General features: G+C 39.1%; 1 protein-coding gene across 3 annotated transcripts in view; it reads left to right on the forward strand.

Annotated features, from left to right (window-relative positions):
- The window catches only part of ITGB8 (integrin subunit beta 8), a 99,174-nt gene that overhangs the window by 26,370 nt on the left and 46,451 nt on the right, over window positions 1–26,353 (forward strand). For 2 of the 3 annotated variants that reach the window (XM_049893290.1, XM_049893288.1), the window contains exons 2-3: window positions 14,281–14,366; window positions 21,055–21,226. In XM_049893290.1, coding sequence (XP_049749247.1) covers window positions 14,281–14,366; window positions 21,055–21,226 — 258 coding nt within the window. Of the gene's footprint in view, window positions 1–14,280; window positions 14,367–21,054; window positions 21,227–22,024; window positions 22,138–26,353 lie in introns of those variants that run through there. The other variant, XM_049893291.1, reaches the window with a different exon arrangement.

Raw genomic sequence — 26,353 nt, forward strand, 5'->3', positions numbered from 1 at the left:
CAGCACCAGTCAAGTACGTACCTGCAATGTGTGACTTCAGGTTTAAATGATAAAATGTAGAAGTTCCTACTATCCTGAGGCATTTTTTACCTCGTTCATCATGGCATTTGAGATTTTGACATGAAAAACGGTGTTTGTTTGGGGTTTTTTTGGTTTTGTTTTGTTTTTTTAATGGGCGAAAGGAAATTCCTACCTGCCAAGAGTTGGAGAGGAAAAGAGGAAGAGCTCCTGGAGCTCTAGTGTGCTAGACTGAAAACATTATTTAGGGGAACAAAGTGGGAAACCGGTGAATATTTTGGCTTTTATTAAAAGGGAGTGTGCCTCATAAACAGGACAGTTGGAATGTATGGAAAAGTTCCAGTTAAAACAAGACACAAAGCACATGACTAATACTGCTTTCCCAAGTTAGACAAATGCAACTTTAACCAGATTTTGCCTCAGAGGGGCCCCGGAGCCCTCCTTGAGCCCTGAAATTTTGATCTGTTTTGAAGTTCCAAGTCGGAAGGAGGGAAACCCTACAAAGCAATTCTGTTTTCAATCACTATCTTTTCTCTAGTTTCTCTCACTTTCTCACAGATTCCCACCAGGTGTGTCAGAAGGCAAACTGATATGCTAAGGTAAATAAGCAGCTGCAAAATTGAATTATATCCCCTTGAGGAATTATTCTCTTTGTATGCTGAATGACTGGCCCACCAAGAGAAACCCCATTGTCTAGGAAGTAATATGAACTGCAAAGTCGTTTTCACATGCAAATGATAAATATTCTTTATGCACATTGATCCCCTTCCCACATCGAAGAATATATGTCAGTATGTAGATAGGATATAATCTAAAAACAATCCCCCCCGCAAAAAAAAAAGAAACCCAACAACAACAGATTTTGGCATTTTACCTGTCCTTTAAAACCAACTTCAGGCCCACCTTTAAATGAAGAAATTTCACCGCCATCACTAATTCATGGTATCTTCTTCCTCCTCTCACATTTCTTATAACCTCAGCATGCATACCCTTGCTTATTGTTTTTATTTCTTATTTTACATCACCAAAATACTGTGCATTTAAAGTGACCATAGGCCCCAGTTTGCCCAAGGAGTTCCAGTTTACACCTGTTGCACCAGTATAATTAATAGTGTCCCCTTTCAAATTAAAAATGATTTAGTGTAGAGCACACTTATATGACCTCCAAATGTATGCTTCAATCAGAACTTTTTCAAAGCACAGTTGATTACAGTGTGTGTAATTGAATCACAGTGAAAGATTCTGATGTGACCCTAACTGACCAGCCTTCTTGTGATGGCCCATTTCAACACAAATGAGAGTCACTGGTGCCTTCACCAGGGTGAAGAATGGTTCTTCTTGTAAATTCCATTATGAACGAGAATGATGGTTTATGCCAGCCCAGCCCACTTTAACTTCTGACTCATGTCAGGATCGCCCTAAACAGGGCAGGGCAGACTGAGAAAATGTGGAGGGGTTGCCTTAACGTTTCTTAACCTGCCCACGGTTGAAAGTGGCCTTTTAAATTTTTTTTCTCTTTTGCAGTCCAGAAGCCTTTATCTTAGCATAAAACCCTGTTGTAATCACATGAATTTTTTTTAACTATGTTGAAACTTGTCCCTGAAACATAAGGATTGTATATAAACCTGGTTAAGTAGATACAAAATAATAGTGTTATTTCCTTACACTGGCATTATAAAGAAGTTCTTGAGGGTGTGGTGCTAGGACCCGGCTTCCTGGTTCCAGAGTTGGTTCCTCCACTTCCTACTTGTGTAGCCTTAGAAAAGTGACTTAATCTCGTTCTACCTCCTTTTTCTTATCTGTAAAATGGGCTTCATATAACAATAGTATCTACTCCTGGAGTTCTGGGGACGATAAATGAGATAATCCAGATAATATTTCTAGAGCTCACAGGTATGCGCAGTGCCCAGTGTACTCAGTAAGGAATTACTCAACTTTACAGGAGCAAGAAATATTTTCTGAATTGTAGTTGAATTTAGATCTGAGCACTGAGGAAAATAAATAAAGGAATTTAGTGTCTTTACATCTGATAATGGTAACATTATAAAATGCTACTTCAACTCAGTATCACCTAGTTATATCTCCAGAGTTCTTTAGAAAGAAACTAGCCTTGCTTTGAAATAAATCAGCAGACTAATACAATATTTAAAAAAAAAAAAAAATCCATTACTGTCCAGTCAGTTCCAACTCATAACAACCCTGTAGGGCACAGTAGAACTGCCCCATAGGGTTTCCAAGGAGAGGCTGGTGGATTCGAACTGCCAGCCTTTTGGTTAGCAGCCGAGCTCTTGACCACTGCGCCACCAGGGCTCCATACAATATTAGAAGACCAAATAAATGTAAAGAAAACAAAAAAATTAGTCTCAGTAGGTATGTTTGGATTTGTTTTGTTTTCACTTTTGGAAACATCAAAATGAGTTCATCCAGATGTGTATCATTAAGTAAAAAAAAAAATTTTTTTTTTTTGGAGGCATAGTTAATTCCTTTTGCGGTAAATAGGTTTTGGAAATAAAGATTATTTAAAAATGTAAGTAATCAAGAGCTATTAAAATCCTTAGGAATTAAACTGCCAAATTAACCTCAATTTAGAATATCATTTGTTCATTACACATTTATTAATCTGTACCTGGGTGGTGCAAGCATTTAAGTGCTCAGCTACTAACAGTACAGTTGGCAGTTCAAGCCCACCTAGAGGTACCTCAGAGGAAGGCCTGGTGATCTACTCTAGAAAAAAAAGTCAGCCGTTGAAAATCCTATCCTGAAACACATGGGGTGGCCATGAGTTGGAATTGACTTGATGGCAACTAGTTGGTACCATGTGCTAGGCTTGGGCACTGGAAATACGAAGAAAAGGTGTCTAAGCACCTGTCTTCCAGGAACTCGTAATCTAGCATTTCAACTTCCCAAAGGAAAAACAAGTGAATGAAACATGAAAAAATACATCTCTTCAGCATGAATGGTCCACTTCATATAATGTTATGCTTAACATTTCTTCAAAACCTTTGGTCACATTAATCCTGCTCAAATGTTTTTCTTATTAATTTACATTTTATAACTAGGATGAAAATTTATCAGTTAGCAGTTGTGTCCGCCTGCTAGTAAGAGGGCCTTAAAAGTGGCTTAAGTAACACTGGAGTTAACTTCCGTCTTATATCAGAAGCAGTTCTGAGAAGCAACCCAGAGTGGCTACAGTGACTTCACAGTGTTGTAAGTGGCCTGTTGTTGTTAGGAGCCATCCAGTTGATACCAACTCATAGCGACCCTATGTACAACAGAATGAAACACTGCCCAATCTTGTACCATTCTCACAGATTAAACCCATTGTTGCAGCCACTGTGTCAATCCATCTCATTGACCCTCTACTTTACCAAGCCTGATGTTCTTCTCAAGGGATTGATCCCTCCTGACAACATGTCCAAAATATGTGAGATGTAGTCTTGCCATCCTTGCTTCCAAGGAGCACTCTGATCACACTTCTTCCAAGACAGATTTGTTCATTCTTTTGGCAGTTCATGGTATTCTTCACCAACACCAGAACTCGAAGGCATCAGTTCTTCCATCTTCCTTATTCATCCAGATTTCTCATGCATATGAGGCAATTGAAAACGCCATGGCTTGGGTCAGGAGCACCTTAGTCTTCAAGGTGATATCTTTGCTTTCCAGCATTTTAAAGAGGTCTTTTGCAGCAGATTTGCCCAGTGCAATGCATCTTTTGTTTTCTTGACTGCTGATTCCATGAGTGTTGATTGTGGATCCAAGTAAAATGAAACCCTTGGCAACCTCAATTTTTTCTTTGTTTATCATGATGTTGCTTATTGGTCCAGTTGTGAGGATTTGTGTTTTCTTCCACGTTGAGGTGTAATCCATACTGAAGGTTGTGGTCTTTGATCTTCATCAGTAAGTGCTTCAAGTCCTCTTCACTTTCAGCAAGTATGGTTGTGTCATCTGCAAAAGGCAAGTTGTTAATGAGTCCTTCCCCAATCTTGATGCCATGTTCTTCTTCATATAGTACAGCTTCTTGGATTATTTGCTCAGCATACAGATTGAGAAAGTATGGTGAAAGAACACAACCCTGAAGCACACTTTCCTTGACTTTAAACCATGCAGTATCCCCTTGTTCTGTTCCAACTACTACCTCTTGATCTATGTACTGTTCCACATGAGCACAATTAAGTGTTCTGGAATTCCCATTCTTTGCAGTGTTATTCATAATTTGTTAATGATCTGCACAGTCGAATGCCTTTCATTAGTCAACAAAACACAGGTAAATATCTTTCTGGTATTCTCTACTTTCAACCAGGATCCATCTGACATCAGCAACGATTTCCCTGGTTCCACGTTCTCTTCTGAATCTAGCTTGAATTTCTGGCAGTTCCCTGTCAATATACTGCTGCAGGCACTTTTGAATGATCTTCAGCAAAATTTTACTTGTGTGTGATATTGATGATATTGTTTGATAATTTTCGCATTCAGTTAGATCACCTTTCTTGGGAATAGGCGTAAATATGGATCTCTTCCAGTTGGTTCGCCAGGTAGCTGTCTTTGAAATTTATTGGCATAGAGGAGTGAGTACTTCCAGCACTACATCTGTTTGTTGAAACCTGTCAGTTGGTATTTTGTGAATTCCTGGAGCCTTGTTTTTCAGCAGTGCCTTCAGTGCAGCTTGGACTTCTTCCTTCAGTACCATTGGTTCCTGATCATATGCTACCTCCTGAAATGGTTGAATATCATCCAGTTCTTTTTGGTATAGTGTTTTTTTTGGTATATATTTTCCCCATAGAATCCTTCAGTACTGCAGCTCGATGCTTGAATGTTTTTCTTCAGTTTTTTCAGCTCAAGAGATGCCGATTGTGTTCTGCTCTTTTGGTTTTCTATCTCCAGGTCTTGGCACATGTCATTATAATACTTTGTCTTCTCAAGCCACCCTTTGAAATCTTCTGTTCATCTCTTTAACTTCAAAATTTCTTCTTTTGCTTTAGTTACTCAGTGTTCAAGAGCAAGGTTCAGAGTCTCTTCTGACATCCATTTTGGTTTTTTCTTTTCCTGGCTTTTTAATGACCTCTTGCTTTCTTCATGTATGATGTCTTTAATCATGTATGGTGTCCTTAATGGCATTCCATAGTTCGTCTGGTCTTCAGTCATTAGTGTTCAACGCATTGAATCTGTTCTTGAGATGGTCTCTTAATTCAGGTTGGATACACTCAAGGTCATATTTTGGCTCTTGTGGACTTGTTCTAATTTCAGTTTCAACTTGAACTTGCATAACAGCAACTGACGGTCTGTTCCACAGTCAGCTCCTGGCCCTGCTCTGAGTGATGATATCGAGCTTTTCCATTGTCTCTTTCCACAGATGTAGTCTATTTGGTTCCTGTGTATTCCATTTGGCAAGGTCCACGTATATAGTTGCCATTTACGTTGGTGAAGAAAGGTATTTGCAATGAAGAAATTGTTAGTATTGCAAAACTCTATCATACTATCTCTGACTTCATTTCTATTGCCAAGGCCATGTTTTCCAACTACCGATCCTTCTTCTTTGTTTCCACCTTTCTCATTCCCATCACCAGTAATTATCAATGCATCCTGATTGCATATGCGATCAATTTCAGGCTGAAGAAGTTGGTAAAAATCTTCAATTTCTTCTCTTTGGCCTTAATGGTTGCATAAACTTGAGTAATATTTGTATTAACTGGTCTTCCTTGTAGGCATATGGATATTATCCTATCACTAACAGTGTTGTACTTCAGGACAGATCCCAAAATGTTCTTTCTGAGTATGAATGCAGCAGCATTCCTCTTCAAGTTGTCATTCCTGGCATAGTAGACTATATGATTGTCTGATTCAAAATGGCCAGTACCAGTCCATTTCAGCTCATTAATGCCTAGGATATTGATGTTTATGCATTCTACTTCATTTTTGATGATTTCCAGTTTTCCTAGATTCATACATCATACAGTCCACGTTTGAATTATTAATGGATGTTTGCAGCTGTTTCTTCTCATTTTAAGTCATGCCTCATCGGCAAATGAAGATCCCAAAAGCTTGACTCCATCCACGTCATTAAGTTTGACTCTACTTTGAGGTGGCAGCTCTTTTCCAGTCATATTTTGAGTGCCTTCCAACCTGGGGGGCTCATCTTCTGGTGCTATATCTGACAATGTTCTGCTGTTCATAAGGTTTTCACTGACTAATTCATTTCAGAAGTAGACCGCTGGGTCTTTCTTCCTAGTCTGTCTTAGTCTGAAAGTTCAGCAGACACCTGTCTGACATGGGAGACCCTGCTGGCATTTGAATACCAGTGGCATAGCTTCTAGCACCACAGCAACAAGTAAGCCCCCACAGTATGACAAACTGACAGACACGTGAGTGGCCTGGGCCCCCGTTATCTCTGCCAGCCTTAGCACTGGCTTTCTTGAGAAAGGTTCCCTCAGGTGTGAGGATGGCTGTTGCAGATCTAGACATCACAATCCATGTTCCAGGCAGGAAAAAGCAGGACAAGCATAGGGTCAAAAAGAACCTTCCAGCTGAATCAGCCCTCTTTTGAGAAGCATTCACAGAAGCACCAATCAGAGACTTCTGCCTCCTTCCCAACCATCAGATCTAGTCAAAGGACCACCATTATTGCAAGAGAGACTGGGAAATGGGGCATTTCAGTTTTTCTTAATGCCATCCAAACTGGGATACTGTTTGTAAAGAATTTATGGGTGGGTAAGTAGCAATCTCTGCCACAAAACTCTAATCATTTATCACACTCTGGGGTACATCATTGTAGTAAATGGTGCTGGCACCCCACCCAGATTCCCCTTACAGGGTTGGTACACTCATCCCCCACTCCTCTGAGTTCTGGCTGTTAATGGCTCATAGCTGCCCCCTTCTCAGAAGAATTGTCCTCTGCCACAGGGAGCCACCTTGCTCAGAGATGCCTGGGAGGTTATGCATCCCTGCCTACGCCCGCCACTGCCAGGCAATGTGCAGCCAGTGACTGACTGATATGTGGGAATAAAATCCAGGTCCCCTTGCCTCAAGATGGGACAACTTTGTGGTGCCATTTTTCTCAGAGTTCTGGGTGGGATCAGACAGAGGCCGGATTTCAGCTACACCAACGTCCTTGCTTAGCATCTTACCCTGTCTGGCCTTCTTCCCTCATTTCCCTTCTCCTCAGTAAATCACTTGCCAAGTATGTCCATCTCAGGTTCTGCCTCAGGGGAACTAAGACAATTATTTTTTCTTATAATGTCTTCATTTCCTCACCCTTTCTCCTGAGACACTGTAAGAATTGAATGTAATCATACCACCTCCTTTTTTCCCAAATAACACTCTTTAGACTATCAAGCCCAAACACTGGAAAAGTTAACATGCAAAGAAAGGAGCCCAAACTGTATTTTTTGTTTGTTTGCTATACAGAAATACTGGTGCATGTTTTTTTCAAGCGAAATTAGAGGCAAAATTATTTAGGCAAAATGGTTTCCCCTATCAGAGTGGTTAAGTGCTACGGCTGCTAACCAAAAGGTCAGCAGTTTGAATCCACCAGGCACTCCTTGGAAACTCTATGGGGCAATTCTACTCTGTCCTTTAAAAAAAAAAAAAAGTCTCTATGAATTGGAATCAACTTGATGGCAATGAGTTTGGTTTTTCTTGGTGGTTTCCCCCATAAAGATATTCATTTCCATTTTTATTGGCTAAATGTGTATTTGCTACAAGTTTGAGACAAACAGTGTGGCAGAGCAGAAGAGAGGAATTTACCAGTCTATGCTGGGAGCTGCTGCTAGAGTAGTATTTTCTGAATGTATAATTTAGTAGCAAGCTACAAATAGTAAAGTGAATTTTTCAACTACTTCTGTGTGGACACAGTTGAAATATGCTTTTCTGGAGTAAAAATGACTTTGGTGGCTGAAGTTTTGTCACAGCTATGTTATAATTCTTATAATATTACCTAAGCAGTCCAGCTTCTTTATTTCAACAGCAAAATTACGTATCATATATTCAGAATACTAAATAAAGCTGCAAATGACAAATTATTGTTAAATAAAATATGCCGTTTTGCATTATATATATATATGAAGTCCAAGGGTAACCCTAGGGGAAGAAAGATATCTAGAAGTAGCTGTGCCATGTCCTTGCTCCTGTAGTCTTGCAGTGCTGGTTCAGGCGTGAACTTCCTTGTGCTGCGTCTTCTCTTGCTTTCCATAGTTTCCCTACTCAGGTCTGCCTTTCCCAAAGAGCACCCCATGCTTTCTACTTCCCTCCCATTCCCCTTTCCTTAACTCCCATTACAATTTAACTGACTTTTGTATCCTATACCTTTATTCTCAAAGAAGTAGGCCTAACCACCTATTCCCTGTATTTCTGTAGAGGCTTTCAGGAAACAATTAAAACTTGGAATGCTTACCCAATGGCAAGCGATTAGAACACCAATTTATTTCTTCATTTTGATTTTTAAATCAAATGATCCCAATTTCCATCAAGTCAATTCCGACTCATAGTGACCTTGGAGGACAGAGTAGGGCTGCCCTGTAGAGTTTCCAAGGCGTTAATCTTTGGGGAAGCAGACTGCCACATCTTTCTCTCACCTCTGTCTTGGTTAACACTTTACCACTGTGCCACCAGGGCTCCTCAAATCAGATGATACCATATATGAAATCTCTGTGTAAAAATAGAGCTTTCAATAATCAGATAATGTATTTGAAAGATATCTGTAACATGTACATGACTTCCTTGAACAAGGAAGCCACAAAGTCATACTCTAAACTTTACTCTGTGTGCTCAGTTTGCCTGGATTTGGCTGTTATCAAAGTAGAACATGTATTCATTATAACAGTGTTACCTTGTTCTTTTTAAAGGAAGTAGCTTTATATAATTATCCGTGTTTAATTTAATTTGTATTGTAAATGCAGTTAGGAAAGGGATACTGGAAAAAAATGCATTTCTCACAAATCATTCTCTCTAGGAATAACATGAGAATTCACAATGATTGATTGTCATTATCAAGTGCTACAATCTTTATCAGTTTTATTTGATTCTTCTTCCACGTAACTGTGGATTTCCTTTAAATGTTGTTGTGTAGACTTTAGGGCTGAAAATCACTAGAAGTGTTTCTTAAAACTGTCATTTGATCTGATAATTTGCCTTATTGGAAGATTCTAACATTGAGCCTTCTATTGTCTTTTTCTGTTTTTTGGGGGGGAGGGTGAGGAGTATTTTCTTTCCCTTCTCACCTATATAGACTAAAAGTCCTCAAAATATTATGAATCAACTACACCATCGTGACGTAAGTGTGTGTTATCAATAAGTAGTTTCCTGATTTTTGTGTATTCTGTCCTGTTGATGATGGGTACTTATTATACTTTATGACAGATGGTTATAGAGGTCATTTCACATGTGTCATAAACATTTAATTCTGGGAAGTAATTTAAAAAATCGTTCAGCTTAAGTCAACGTTCATGTTAGAAAATGTGAAAAAAGTTAGTGTTCTGAGATTCTCAGTGATTTAGAATTTCAGTCATACCAAAATTGTACTTGTAATAGGTTGAACTGATATGTATATATTTGACCTAATTGGCTTTTAAGATTCATTTTGAAATCACTAAAATAGATACAGTAATTTTTTTTTTTTAACTTAGGAGCTATATTTTTAAAACTTTATGTCCTAAGGATGTTCTTTTAAAGACAATAATTTACAAAAAATTTGAAGACAAATAGCATTTTCTTTTTTGAACCTATAACTAAATACATAAACACAACATATATACATACATATGCATACACGTGTGTATACATATAATTCATTTTAGTAACTATAATAACGTTACAACAGTTCCATTTATTGAGTGCTTGTATGCCTTAGGATCCCTGGTGGCACAGTGGTTAAGAGCTCATCCGCTAACCAGAAGGTCAGCAGTTCGAATCCACCAGCTGCTCCTTGGAAACCCTAGGGGGCAGCTCTGCTCTGTCCTATAGGGTCACTATAGGTCGGCATCGATTTGCCAACAATGAGTCTGGTTTGGTTTTTGTATGCCTTAAGTATTACACTTGGTGTGCTTTGCTGCACTTCATTCTCATATCAGGGTTTTGATATAGATATAGTTAACCCTATGCGAAGGAGCCCCTGTATGGAGCAAACAGTTAAGCACTCTTCTATCAGAAAGGTTGGAGGTTCAAAATTCCCAAGAAGCACCTCAGAAGGAAGGCCTGGTGGTCTGCTTCTGACAGGTCAGCTCTTTGAAGGCTCTGTGGAGCAGTTCTGCTCTGCCCACATGGGGTCGTCCATGAGTCGGAATTGACTCCACAGCAACTAGCAGCAACAAACGTGTGTTACAGTGAAAGAAGTGAAGGCCCGGGGAGTTTAAGTAACTAACTGAAGGGTACAAAGCTAGTGAGTAGCAGTGCTGTGGGAGTTTGTTCCGGTAACCATGTAGTAACACTACCTCATCACATCCATTGCTTCCACTTGTAACGTAATGAGCCCATGCATATATATCAATAGAATTATTTAGAATGTACACAATTACTGGCAATATGATTTTAAATCCTTTACTAGCTCCTGTCAAGGCGGCACATTTTTTAATCGCATGGGATTTTGTGAGACACTGAGGACTAGAGTAAATAATAAAAAAAAAAGATCTGAGGATATATGGTTTAAAACATTACTAGTCTGCTTCCATTGGCTTAAGAGTTTCCATTAAGATCCATAATTTCCTTTAGGAGCCATAAAAATTATCCTTAATAAAGACTCAATGCTAGAGCATAAAGAATAAGGTGCTTAATGAAACATCATTGGACAAGTAGCTGAACAAGCAGCTTCTGCAGTTGTAGAGTGGGAAGAACCACTCAGTCACACCCTTTAATGAGGTGTCAGCACCAGGCGTTGCTAGGAAGCCACTACAGGAAAGCAGCCTTTTCGTGATGTTGAATCAGGAATGGAACAACAAATGAACTGAGTTCATGGACTTGGACCCTGATGACAAAGTGCAGGTCACTGTAAACACCAGTCGTACATTGATGGGTATGCTGTGTAAAAAAGACTTTTACTCACACCAAAGATTATGTGTACATGTGTACATGTGTACGTGAGAGAGAGAGGAAATTCCTAACAAGTGCTGACTGATAGCACCCATAGTAGCATGACCATTCAGTGTAAAGAATTGCTGTAAAGAGTATGAATACTAGTGTTTTAGTTATTTTACTTACTTGCATATTTTGAAATTAAAAAGAAAATTCTGCTGGTCAGAGTATGTCTGGTTTGTCTTCTGTGAAGTTTATCCATGACACTCTCCAGCCATAATATTTGACAGTGTTTCCAGGAAGCTCAATTTATGGTCTTTTTCCAGGTCTGCAGAACTGTAAGGTCCGTCTCCCCCGTATCCATTTATGGGATCATTTTTCTTATAGTTATGTAGATTTTGAGAAATGTCAGTCCTGGAACCTGGGCAGTATTGATAGGAACAAAGGCCCTATCGTTCTCAGTCATCCTTAGGTGTCTAAAGTTTGAGAAGAGAGTTTGGCACTACAGCTTTTTAAAGAAAACAGAAAGCAGAACACAAGGAAACAAGGATTTTTGTTTATAAATTCATAGTTTACCACATGTGCTAAGGAAGTAGAAGACTGACCCGAGCTTGAATCTGGGTCAACTTAGGACAGAGTCAGAGACCATTAGAAACAAAGAGCAGATTCACAGACTCTGCAGCTTTCCCTCCATGAGACTGCCAGCTTCAGTGCCAGTGCACAAGTCCTACCTGTTGATTTAAAGGCTTGGGCACGTGTCCGCTGAAACCAGGTTTCATTCCATGTACCAGTTGGGTCAAGGTTGAGTTGGTAAAGGTTAAGTTGGGTCTGCAAATGTGCTTGATTTCTAAAGCTAAACTCGTTTTCTTTCTGGGAACAAAACTGAAAAGGCCACTCACACTTCTGAATATTTCAGGAATAAGCAAGTTTTACAGTTTTGCAGGCTAAGCCAGATGGACGGATTTTAGGCTAGAGAGTCTTCACAGTTAGGTGGAGGAGGGGCACAGGCAGAGCCAAGCTGGTAGCAAACAGAGCCTGAAACATTAGTCACATTTTTAGTCTTGGAATTCTGGGCCACATCTAGAAAGGTCAGTGAAGAAGTTTTGGGTAATATACAGAAAAAGTTTATGTAAAGCCAACCCAGGGTAGAAGGGAACACAGACAGGAGATAACAGAGCATCAGAGGTATCAGAAAAGGATGGTTTTGTTTTAACCCATTGGTTGTCCAGTAAAATACAGGGTAGGGTGCTCACTGTGGCCCCAGTTAGGGCTACTTTGCCATGTTAAGTCCCCTGTAGTGTCCCCTGTAGTGTCTCTTTGGAGACCTGGTGGAGCAGTGGTTAAGAGCTAATAGCTGCTAACCAAAAGGTCAGCAGTTCATACCCACCAGCCACTCCTTGAAGACCCTTTGATACAGCTCTGTTATGAGTTGGAATCAACTCGATGGCAATGGGTTTTTTTTTAGTGTTTCTTAGGAGCCCTGGTAGCTCAGTGGTTAAGGACTATGTCTGCTAACCAAAAGGTTGGCAGTTCGAATCTACCAGCTGCTCCTTGGAAACTCTATGGGGCAGTTCTACTCTGTCCTGTAGGGTCACTATGAGTTGGAGTCGACTTGATGGCAACAGAATTTTAGTGCCTCTTTCCCTCTTTTGACTGCCTACACCCACCTCCATGCCTCCTTCAGGTCAGGACTTTTTTTACCCTTTATTCCAGAATGTTGGGAAAAATTGAGACATAGAGAAGTGAAAGAGAGACCGATTGGATGGAGGTAGCCAAACTCTATCCCCTTTAAAACCACCATGTCCACACACACACAACCTGCATACTTTTCTATTATGTCTATTACATTTTTTAAAAAAATAAACAGAGATTTGAAGAAATAAAGTGAGACAGCAAAGAGAGATAGGTTTTATTGCCTCTGAGGAGCCATATTTAAATATGCCCTCTTCCCCCACCCCTGGCCATCCTCCTAAAACAAAGTGAGCAGCCCCTTCTCTGATGGTGCCACAGCTCCTTGGGGAAACCACTCTTGTAGCATTTGTCATACTGTATTTTATTGTTTGTGTAGACTATCCTTTCCTTGCCTGCACTGTAAGCTACTTATGCCCAGGATGTCCCATGTCCTTGGGACATTTCATAGTAAAGGATAGGCTGTAGGAAGAATGTGGTTAGTCCACTAAAAACTGATGATAAAATAATATATCAGTCATTCTGTATTATATTTTATGTGTTTAAGCCTATAACAATGAGCCTCTTTTTAAGAGTATAAGTAGTTAGTGGCTAGAAGGAATAAAGAGAAGTAGTTTCCAGGTACAACTATGGTTTTTCAAGTATCACAGCCAAGTGTGGGAATGTATGGGAAAATTAATTGTCATGATCTTAAAGTGTTCTAGTCTGAGAAATTAAATTAGGGTAACTAAAATAACTCACCCGTTCTAACCACTTCTAAGACAATAAATCTTGCCATTACACCTGGTTCTGGTACCCTTCAAGGCAAAATAATATTAAGATGATCGGAATTCTAAAGTTAGCTACTTAGTATACCCATCAAGAATACATCTCAGAAAGTGCATTCGCTATGACTCAACATGACCCAACTTTACATGTTGAAATTGACGTCTCTATATGACTATTTTTACAGTAAAAACTCTATAACCAAAAATACCTACTTGATTCAGATAATATAAAATTTGACAAAACTTCAACATTCTAAAAATATTTAGAGACTCCCCTAGTGCTGCAGCAGAATTCAAGACAAACCCAAAAATCTAACTAAAATCACATTTTCATTACCCTCATTTCCCCCTGACCTTGTGAAAACAAGTAAGAAGAGCTATCCAGAAAATGCTGGATAATTGCAGTGTGCACATTAGCTCTTCCTGAAGCAATTACACATTTTTTGGTGGTGGTGGTGTTAGGTGTGTCCAAGTCGGTTCCAACTCATAGCGACCCTGTTTACAACAGAACTAAACACTGCCCGGTCCTGCGCCATCCTCACAATCGTTGTTATGCTTGAGCCCATTGTTGCAGCCACTGTGTTAATCCATCTCATTGAGATTTTTCCTCTTTTCCACTCACACTGTACTCTACCAAGCAAGATGTCCTTCTCCAGGGACTAGTCCCTCCTGACAACCTGTCCAAAGTACATGAGAGCTGTTGTTAACCTGATTTTGAGATTCAAAAATCTATATTTTGGTCTAGAATTGTATACACTGCCCAATGTGAGACTAACCCAGTAATGCTTCATTTTATACTCCATTACAGAAGACAATAGATGTGCGGATTCAAACACAGCATCCTGTGCCAAGTGCCTTGCGCTGGGTCCGGAATGTGGATGGTGTGCTCAAGAGGTGTGCCTTTTTTCTTTTGTTTTTTTACCTCTTTTCCTCATGGTTGACCTTCTCTCTAGCATGATTTCATTTCCCTAATACACTGCGCCTTGAAGATGCTTCAGAAAAAAGGTACTGCTGAACATCAGGAAAATTTTATTTGGTTTTATAGTTGGCAACAGTGCATCTGGCTGAATATAAAATATAACCTTTTTATTAGGAAAACTATGGTAATTTGAAATGAAGTGCAAACCATTTTATGTTTTCCATCTGTTCTATAGAGAGAATTGGCAAACACAGATAGTAACTTTTGATAGTTCAATAGGCTTTGGTGTGAAATTCTTGCTGCAACTTGTGGCATTAGGTTATTATCCAAGTTGAATCATTCTCTCATACTTGCTTATAAAGAAAAGCAAGCTAATTTTTTGGTTCATTTAATTTGTTTTATTTGAAATACTTGGAGGTAATTTACTGACTGTTTCATAACACTGTACACTTATCCATTTGTGACTTGTGGAAAATGGGATGCTTTTCTTTTGACATGTGACCTTGTTTTGTGAGACATTGTGTATACTTACATTCTGTGGAATGGAAAATCATTCAAAAATGTTTATTGTCCAAAATTAGTGTTTTTGTATTCTACCAAAAGAAACAAATTTCAGTGACCATCTTCTTAGTAAAAAGATTAAAATGCATTCTTTCTTTCTTGGCCCTAATGTTGTTCTGTGAGGTTTTTTTTTTTTTTTTCTTGGTAATTTTCAGTGAGAACTAACTGTATATAATATATTGCACTGAAAAAGCCATCTCCTGACTTGGAGTTTCTTCTGCTATGAGCTTGCCCAGGTCATTTTACATTTGCCTGTGTGACTCTGGGAATCAGAAAAAATAGCCCTTTAAAGGCCTGTTGTTTAATGTGAAGGAAGCTCTCTAAATTTCCCCACCATGCCCACCACACCAGCTCAAGAACTGTGCTTACCATCATATTTCCTACCTCTCTTGTTCCTTATGGCCCTGATATATCCCTGAGGGCGGGGGGGAAGAAAGCTGAAAAGCAGCAGAGGCTGGTGGGCATCACTTTCTTTAATAAATCAAGGCAGAATAGAGACAGGGGAGGAGCTGGAGAACAGTAACCATGTCTGGAAGTAAGCCTCTCTCTTCCTGATGTTCTGCAGGCTTCCTGGATGTACTCTGAGCTCTACCAGTGGGAAAATCAGATGTCACTCATGAAGTAGGCAGTGCTTTGCCAGAGTGCATGGAGTCAGGCACTATCATAGAGAGGACAGTTCCAGAATACCTGGATTTAATCCTGTCATCCTTATGAGCTGAATGACCAGACTGAATTCACTCTGCAGCCTGAGCCTCCCTTTCCTCATCTATGAAAACTTGAGTTGGAGTTTATTTATAGGTTTTTCTTTGTCAAGAATGGTTCACGGCTTCTTATTTCCTGATCCCAAACAAGTGCTCCATTTTGGATTTTTACTGCATCACTAAGGAAGATCCCTAGAGCCCTGAAGTTTGTGCCAACTGCTAAATACTTTAGTGAGGGCAGTATAAAGGGACTTTCAAAAGAGGGTTCAGAAACCCAGTTGTCAACCAAATGTCATATGCCAGCTGTGTAAAAAATCAGGTTCTGGAGGTAGAGAACCCCTTCTGTCCATCTCTCACTCTAACTGGCATAAAAAACTCTGGAGTCATAACTCTGGGAGTAGCAGTACTAGTCCTGCCAGGGGAGGAAGGATTTTGAGTATTCAGAGGAACAAGTGGTCAAATGGAATGAGTAAGCTGAGGGGAAAAAGGGTGGCTGCCAGAGCAGAGAAAGCAAGTTTGTGTCCACTATTGGTCAGATCTTTCAGATGGGACCACAGAGAAAGAATTTGGAAATTCACTTGACTGTTTACATCTCAAAATACTCTCCTGTGTAGTGCAATGTAGTCTAATATGGGTGTTGAGAAAACAGGCTCTGAAGTGAAACCAATCTAGGTTCAAATCCCAGTTTCTAGCTATACATTTCGGTAAGTTACTTAACCACTATGAGCTTCGTTTTCCCTGTCTCTAAAATGGAAATAATAATTGGACCTACTTCAGAGTGTTGTGAAGATCAAAAGAAATATTATATGGGCAGAATTTGGAACACAAGTAATGCTTAAGAAGTGCGAATGTTATTATGCAGGACTTTAGTGAGAATCTGAAGTAACTTCTTCGGGTTTAGAGACCTAAGAAGATCGTCTGTGTTAAGAATACAACCCCAAGGTTGAGACTCAGACACGGTCCACTTCATGAACAGGAGCTGTCCACTCCCACTGGCTGACCTGACATCATCGAGAGGAAGAATGTAATGATTAATTTTGAAAATCACCACCATTTAGGAACAGATGCAAATCACATCTTATTTCTCACCCAGGAAGGGTGGAAGAGCAGCGAATGAAGGGGCGGTTTTTCTCTGCTCATGATCAGAACAGATAACAGTAACAATAAGCCTAGCTTGTATAATTTTCAAAGCTGGTCAAAAGTAAAAGATCACAAGAAAATTTAGGCAGGGTATATTCAAGTTACTTACATTCTTGTGTAAGATGTTAATCTGCTGTTCTATTTACTTTGCCTTCTCTTTCCATCCATACTACATAAAAGTAATTGAAAAACCATTAGAACCCAAAAAACTTATCGAAACAACCTAGTTTAATTCCGCATGTCCCTTTTCTAGCACATGTGAAAGAAATAATAAATTCTGAAGAATACTTTTCCTCTCTGGACTGATCCATGTGGTTCAGGGTGTGATTGCATGACCAGAAGTTTAGAGGACAGGCTGGGAGCATAATTGTACTAAAATATAATATGAAGAACATTCCTTGTTAAAAGGGAATGATTTGGTTTGTTAGTGCTGCTACAACAAAAATACCACAAGCCGGTGGCTTTAATGAACAGAAATTTATTTTCTCACAGTTGAGGAGGCTAGAAGTCTGAATTCAAGGGCACCAACTGTAGAGGAAGGCTCTGTCTGTCCACTCTGGGGGGAAATCCTTGTCTCAGCTTCTCTAGCTTTCTTCTCGGATTCATTGAAGATCTCCACACTGCAGCTATCTTTCTCCCATTCTTGCTTGCTTCTCTCTGTGTCTAATCTGATCTTTTTATATCTCAGAAGTCATTAGGTTTAGGAAACACCCTACACTGCCATGGCCTTATTAACATAACAAGAGAACTCTTCCGAAATGGGATTACATCCCCAGGTATAGGAGTTAGAATTCCAACATATATTTTGGGGGAAATAATTCAATCCATAACAGGGAAGATGATAGAATTCTTTTATTTCTGTGCAGGTCGCCAATTTCAGAAGCTGGAAAGACTCAGAAATGAGTATAAGAAAAAACAAATTCTTATTTATATCCCCAGATTGTTATATTAAATGGATAGAGAAACAATTGGTGAAAAGCCAACCTGAGTAACTTCAACCTGGACTTTTCATTCTCAAATAGGTTTTCCATGCTTCAGAAAGTTGGAGTATGACTTTGCTTCTGTTTCTTGTAGGAAAGGAAAACATAAGAATTAGAAGAAATCACAATGATACCCACCCATTTCCATCGAGTCGATTCCGACTCATAGCGACCCAAATACCAAAAATTAAAAGGGTGTGGTTTCAAATTACTTCTCTTTTATACGAAGTAGAAAGTAGGCCACAGTGGGCAGGGGCAGCATTCCATTCTTTATTTTGATTCCACAGTCTTTTATTCCATTTTCAAACCTAATTGTCAAATTGGCAATATTTTTCTAACTTAGTTTTTACAGTGGGGTAAAAAGAGCCATGCTGATTCAGATATTGCAAAATAACAGACTATTTTGCCTATTTCAGCAAAACTATTGGACATTTAAAGGTTAAATGGCATAGCTTAATGTATGCTTTCAGTGAATTAACTGATTCTTCTTCATTCTGAACACACAAATAACATAGTCCACGAGTGAAAAAAAAAAAAAAATCAGAGCTATTTGTACTTTATTTCCATTCCATAATTTAATGTCTTGGGGTTTTTACATCTTTGGCATGTCACTTGAGACATAAATGGGCAAGCAGATACCAAGCCTTACCAGTGACAAGTTGCCATCAGTTGCTTCCAACTCATAGCAATCCCACGTGTATCCGAGTAGAACTGTGCTCCACAGCGTTTTCATTAACTGGTTTTTTTGGAAGTAGATAACCAGGCCTTTCTTCTGAGTTGTGTTTGGGTAGACTGGAACCTTTGCTTAGCAGCCAAGTGCTTTAACCATTTGCACCGCCCAAGGACTCATCAAACCTTAAGCACCCTCAATATTCCTCAGGCACAGAGAGAGGTGTGACTCCCCCACCTAGCCCGAAGCTCTCAGAAGGGCTGTGACACACACTCTACCGGCTCCTATACTGCCTTTCTTTTAGAAACTCCAAGTTTGTAAACTACATTTCACATTCAGGATCTCTAAGTTTTGTGGGAAGATAGGATAAATTTTGATACAAGAAATTAAGACTTTGAAAATGTTAAAGTTCAGGCTGAAATCTAGATGCACAGTCAAGAGCAAAGCAAATTGACCTTTTCTCTTTCCATGATGTCATTCACCAGATGACACCTGGAAATCTTGATTGAAGAAGAAGGTCACATTTCCTTTTGTCTCATAGCTCTAAGTGCGTTCCACACTCTAAATCATAGGTCAACAAACGCTTTTTTGTGATGGGCCACAGTGTAAAATTTTAGGCTTTGTGGGCCACATGCCGTTTCTGTCAGATTGTCTTCTACTTCTTTTTTGATTTTTTTTTTTTTGTAGCCCTTCAAAAATGTACAAACCATTCTTGGCTCACAGGCCATACAAAAACAGGCCATGGCCTGAACTTGTCTCATTGATCCTAGCTTGCCAACTCTGGCTCTAAACTGAGAGAGGAATTAAAATCGTCGTATGAATGTTTTGGGGTTTTTCTTTCTTTTTATTGTGCTTTAGGTGAAAGTTCACAGCTCAAGTTAATTTCTCATTCAAAAATTTACACATGTATTTTTATGAGACATTAGTTGCAATCCCTACAATGTGACAGCACGCTCCCGCTTTCCAACTGGGTTCCCTGTGTCCATTCATCCAGTTCCTGCCCCCTCCTGCCTTCTTGTCTTACTTTTGGACACAAATTGCCCGTTTAGTCTCTAATATTTCATTGAACTAAGAAGCACATTCCTCACCCATGTTATTTTTTGTTTTATAGGTCTATCTAATCTTTGTCTGAAAAGTGGACTTCGGGAGTGGTTTTAGTTATAAGTTAGCAGAGTGTCTTAGGGCCATAGTCTTGGGGATTCCTCCAGCCTTTGTCAGACCAGTAAGTCTGGTCTTTTTTCATGAATTTGAATTCCAGTCTACATTTTTCTCCCAGACTGAACAGGAGAAAACTGTATGAATGCTTTTATATTGCTTACTACCATTCTATCTAACTGCTTATTGGTGCCAGCGATGTCCCTGTTCCTAATCAGTGATCTCATATTCAGCTCTCATGTCCCCTTAAGGTGATAGTCCCTTTACTCCATAGCCTTACGATTCTCTGTGCTTCCCCTAAGTTTAATGCCCATCACAATTACATTTATTTGCTCAGTGTCTGAATTCACAATGATCTATTGGCTTGTTGGTGACGGAGGCTCTACCTGTCTTGCCATATTCTGTATCCTCAGCACCTAACAGATGATAGGCCCTGAGTAAGTATTTACTCAACATTGTTTTGACGGAATGATTAATTGATTAGAAATCAACTCTCTGAATCAGCTGAACTAAAGGAGGAATAAATGGATGCCAGATCAAAATAGCCACTGCCAGGAAGATTCATAAGCAAATCTCCAGTTAACGTGGAAAACAAATATCCCAAATCAGTCAGGCCAACATTATATATAATAAAACATATGCCTATACTTTTAATAAATTTCCCTTTCTTGGGAGCAGAACTGAAGGCTAACATGGCAAATAAAAATACCAATTTTTTCCCAGCCAGAATAAATTAAATTTCAAGCTTGCTTCATTGGTCCAAATTTATCGGGTAGATATTGGATAACTATCAACTAACCAATGTGGAATTTAGTGAAATTTTTAGATTCAATTGCAAGTTGAGGAGAATTGGAGCTGCAGTCTCCCCATTGCTTATTACCAGTATCTAATTTGGATTATTTAATTATTTACAGGCTGTTCTGTATGTAAGAAGTCGGGGGATTTTTTCGGTCTGAGAAAACTCTTATGAGTTTTCAGCACTTAATTAGGCATGTGACTTCCAAAGACTCACACTCATGCTCCAAACATAACAGTCCATAATAAATATACCAGTTGGGTTCTTTGAGAACTGAGGCTCACATTTGGACCACTGAAAGGTCTATTTTGACTAAATTTCCTTTTGGAGCAGTCTTTCCAAAGTGAAATATTTAGAAAGAATTAAGTCGGTATAATTTTACAGTGATCAGTTAACAGCATTTAAAATGCTTGATTTAAATGTACTCTTTAATAATTATTTCCCCCTTTTTTAAATAAGATTTAGAAATTTTAAAGTTATATTTAAGGCAGGTTTTCCAGGACTCTCAGTGGAATCCACATGCAGCTATTTTGGACAGTTCCATAATATGTGCAATACTGGAAGATGGCTTCTTTGCTACATTTGTTAACCTGGTTTTCTTTGGCTACAGTTGAGACAATATGCACTAAGAAAGTCAGTGACTTTGCTTCTTTTAAACAGGTTTTCGTTACAGGTGGATCAAGGAGTGAACGTTGTGATATTGTTTCCAATTTAATCAGCAAAGGCTGCTCAGTTGATTCAATAGAATACCCGTCTGTGCGTGTAATACCAAGTGGAAATGAAATTAATACCCAGGTGACACCAGGAGAAGTGTCAATCCAGCTGCATCCAGGTTTGGCGATTTTCAAATAATCTTCTTATAAATCTTCTTTCAAAATTTTACTTCATTCTATTTGTTCACATTTAATTTTATGCAGCAGGCAGGATTGTTGGAGCAGAAATAACAGTGGGCTCAGAATCAATCAGTCAGAATTCTAGTCTTTATGGTACCACCAGGTCCCTGGGTGGCACAAATGGTAACGGGCTGAACTACTAGCCGAAAGGTTGGCAGTTCAAACCCACCCAGAGGCTTTTCAGGAAACAGGCCTGGCTATCTGCTTCTGAAAGATCACAGCCTTGAAACCCCTATAGAGCAGTTCTACTTTGCACAGGTGGGGTTGCCATGAGTCAGCCTAGACTTGACAGCAGCTAACAACAGCAATAGTGTGCCACTGGCTAGCTCTGTGACTTGAACACTGTCTGCAAATCTGGCCACACTACATTGTAATTGTGTGTTTACAGACCTGTCTACTTTGGAATGTAATTGTGTTTCTACTCCACTGCCAGCTCTGGGAGAAAGGGAACCGGTTTTATACCATCCTGTTTCCCTAGTGCCTAGCAGAGTGCTGGCACATAGTTAGCACTCATAAATATTTGTTGACTTGATTGGTTGAATTATTAATTATTAGGAGGTAAAAAAAAAAATTTTTTTTTTAATGTATTGAGTGAGATCCTTAGAGCCTTTGTGATGAACTTTTAAGCACAAAATTAAAATTCAAAATTTTCATAATTACCTTGGGCTGCTTTGTGTCCCCTGAGATTAACACACACCTTTCCTCTTTTACTTCTCTTGTTTCCTCTTCCATCACAGTGTATTCCAAGGTCTGGCACATTTGTAGGCCTCTTGAAAGTAATCATTTTCCTACAATACTGGAGAATCCCAGTGTACAAACTACACATACCAAGATAAGCCCAGGTACACAGGTATGCACCGTTCAACTAAATGGATTTAGTTTAGAGCCTTATGCCATTGGATTCAAGCCTTTGTTATATCATTCTGGGTGGTCTTGTCCTGTCATTAAAATTTTAAGTAATTATTCTTCACACATACCCCTCCCCATTCCAAAGCTGAGCTATTTGTTCTAGACTCTTTGACTACCAGAAAAGCAAAGTCCATTTCTTTCTTGGCCCTAAGCATCTTCCCAGCTTCCAATTAAAACTGATCCTCAATGTGTAAAACGATTATACATCCCAGTATGTATCCATCACCAAGAGCAAGAATTGGAATGGGTTCTACAAAAATGAAAGTAATTAGGTTGGTAAGATTATGGCTCTTGCCACCTCCTGTTGCAAAAAAAAATTACAGTGTGGTTACTGTGTATGTAAATTTTTTTCTTTTAATTTTTATTGTGCTTTAAGTGAAAGTTTACAAATCAAGTCAGTCTCTCATGCAAAAATTTATATATGCCTTGCTATATATGCCTAATTGCTCTCCCCCTAATGAGACAGCACACTCCTCTCCACCCTCTATTTCCGTGTCTATTCAGCTAGTTTCTGTCCCCCTCTGTGTTCTCATCTCCTCTCCAGACAGGAGCTGCGCACATAGTCTCACGTGTCTACTTGATCCAAGAAGCTCATTTCTCACCAGTGTCATTTTCTATCCCATAATCCAGTCCAGTCCTGTCTGAAGAGTTGGCTTCAGGAATGGTTCTTGTCTTGGGCTAACGGAAGGTCTAGGCACCATGACCCCCAGGGTCCTTCTAATCTCAGTCAGACCATTAAGTCTGGTCTTTTTACGGGAATTTGAGGTCTGCATCCCACTGTTCTCCTGCTCCCTCAGGGGTTCTCTGTTGTACTCACTTTCAGGGCAGTCATCATTTATACCCGGGCACCATCTAGTTCTTCTGGTCTCAGGATGATGTTGTTTCTGATTTATGTGGCCCTTATTGTCTCTTGGGCTCATAATTACCTTGTGTCTTTGGTGTTCTTCATTCTCCTTGGCTCCAGGTGGGCTGAGACCAATTGATGCATCTTAGATGGTCACTTGCTAGTGTCTAAGATCCCAGACGCCACTCTCCAAAGTGGGATGCAGAATGTTTTCTTAATAGATTTTATTATGCCAGTTGACCTAGATGTCTCCTGAAACCATGGTCCCCAAACTTCTACCCCTGCTACACTGACCTTCGAACTGTTCAGCTTCTTCAGGAAACTTCTTAGCTTTTGGTTTAGTCCAGTCGTGCTGACCTCTCCTGTATTTTGTGTTGTCTTTCCCTTCACCTAAAATAGTTCTTGTACATAAATTTATGTGCTTTTGTTCACATAATTCTAAATCAGTATGTTCACCAGATTCTTCCCTTAGATTTTCCTGTAATTACACACACATTTCCCTTGTACATACACCCTTTTAAGATGTTTACCCAACCATATTTAATGATCTTTTTTCTCTTCCTGTTATTCTAATATATTCATTATCCTAGTTTTAATCATTTAGATAAACCTACCTGGATCTTCTCCAGAAACTTGTTCTAAAATCTCCATTTTTTTATACATTTTTATTTCCCTGTTAACATCATTATCCAGGGCCTTCCCCGTTGTTCATCTGCAAGATTCTCCTGGGTCTTAATGACAGGCCATCTCCCCTTTCAGGCTATATCAACATCAACCAGTCCTGCACCTATACCAACCAGTTGCCATCTAGTGGATTCCAAATCATGGTAACCCATGTGTGTCAGAGTAGAACTGTGGCTGATTTTTTGGAAATAGATCACCAGGCCTTTCTCCCAAGGCAGCTCTGGGTGGACTCGAACTGCCAATCTTTTGGTGAGCAGCCAAGTGTGTTAATTGTTTGCCATACTCAGGGACTCCAGTAGACATCTATAGCTCAATTGTATCTCAACTTTCTCATTCAGACTAATCCAAGATGACTTTATTCTTATCCAATAAAAATTCACAACCTTAAATGTGGCATCTAAGATTATTTCTTTTTTGTGTGTGGATTTTTTATTACATCATAACACTGACTAAATTTTTAAAGGAATGTTGCTGTTGTTGTTAGGTGCATTCAAGTTGGTTCTGACTCATAGTTACCCCGTGTACAACAGAACAAAGCACTGCCCGGTCCTGCACCATCTTCACAGTCGTTGGTATCTTTGAGCATTGTTGCAGCCACTGTGTCAGTCCATCTGTTGAAGGTCTTCCTCTCTTTTGCTGACCCCCTACTTTACCAAGAATGATGTCCTTCTCCAGGGACTGGTCCCTCCTGATAGCATGTCCAAAATACATGAGACATAGTCTTGCCATTCTCGCTTCCAAAGAACATTCTGGCCATACTTCTTCCAAGACAGATTTGTTTGTTCTTCTGGCAGTCCATGGTATATTCAATTTTCTTCCCCAACTCCATAATTCAAATGTATCAGTTCTTCTTCGGTCTTCTTTATTCATTGTCCAGTTTTCACATGCATATGAGGTGATTGAAAATACCATGGCTTAGGTTAGGCACACCTTAGTCCTCAAAGTGAGCTCTTTGCTTTTTAACACTTTAAAGAGATCTTTTGCACCAGATTTGCCTAATGCAATGCGTTATTTGATTTCTCGATTGCTACTTCCATAAGCATTCATTGTGGATCCAAGTAAGATGAAATCTTTGACAACTTCAATACTTTCTCCGTTTGCCATGATGTTGCTTAATATTAGCTGGACTATATTTAAAATCAAATATTTTAAATGAGATTGAAAAAATTCACATTAGCTTTTACTTCTTCCTAAACTGTATCTTTGTTTGCTTATTTTTACTTATTTATCTTATAGAAAAATAATAACAGAAATAGACAACTGATACAAGTTAATATTTCCCAAGAATGCTAAAAATTAAGTCCTTAGTAAGTAGGGGAGAGAAGGTAATTATCTAGCTTTGCTTCAAAAGAGAAAACATGTATGAGAAGAATTAGTATAACCTTTATACTTCACTAGGAAACCCTGGTGGTGTAGTGGTTAAGTGCTATGGCTGCTAAACAAGAGGTCGGCAGTTCTAATCCACCAGGCACTCCTTGGAAACTCTATGGGGCAGTTCTACTCTGTCCTATAGGGTCGCTATGAGTCGGAATCGACTCAACAACAGTGCGTTTTTTATACTTCACTAATTTAAGAAAATTTTCAAATTTTATTTTAGTAGTTTAAAGAAGTCCTTTAACTTAGTACAGCATATTTTAAAACTTAGGATTTTTCAGGTATACTTAATTCAAAGCATTTAAAAACTGCAGTAGAAATCCCCACATTTCTTCCCTCAGCCCCAGGCACACATCCTCCGTTTTATCTCCCACAGAAATTCAGAAGTGGGCTAGAGTCCGTTCCTTGCTGTTTTGAAAAACTAGGCTGTCTTAATTTCAGACCTTCTCTTTCCCCTGCTCAATTATACTGAATAGAAATTGGCTTCTCTTTATTCTTCCTACAGTTTTCCATGTTTTCTTCATTTTTCAGTTTTATCTCATGCAGAAAAATTTTTAGTTACCTTTTCTTAATATCTAACCATTTCTTCATTGTAGCCAATTCATCAGGGGTGCTCACACCTTCATCTGAGTGGTTCACAAACTCATTCTAACTCTTAATTCTTTGATGTATTCAAACCAATCACTGGCAATAGCTCTACATAGGTCATCACATTTCCTCCAAGGCCTCTTTGCTAGTCTGTGTTACGGACTCAGTTCTTCATTTAGAGGTTAATTGAAAGACATAAGGACCCTAGCCTTCAGAATCTGAAAAGGTGTGGGGATGAAGCTTTCCTGGAGATAACAAAGTGGCAGCATAAACATTCTGAGGCTAGGTGATATTTTTTTTGCTCTTAAATAGAGAAGTTCTGTGTAAGCTCTCGTAACAAACACTGTGGGAAAGAAGACATAGCTGTTAGCTTCCTAGTTTGGTAAATATGTGGGCCTTATGAAATGCTGTACCAAAATGGATATCACATGTACTTTAGTTCTAAAACATTTATTGAGTTGACTATACATGTGCAAAATACAGAGGCTTTCAGAGGTGAATAAACATAAAATTCTTATCCTGAAGTTGCTTAGAATTGAGTAGTAGCAATAATAATTGCTAACATACTCTACATCTAGTACTGTGCTAAATATTTTACAAAGATTTGTAAAATATCTAGGAGCTCTTAGAAGTGAGCCCTGGTGGCACAGTGGTTCAAGTGATCGAC

Source organism: Elephas maximus, chromosome 8 (genome assembly GCF_024166365.1).
Source record: "Elephas maximus indicus isolate mEleMax1 chromosome 8, mEleMax1 primary haplotype, whole genome shotgun sequence".
NCBI lineage: Eukaryota > Metazoa > Chordata > Mammalia > Proboscidea > Elephantidae > Elephas > Elephas maximus.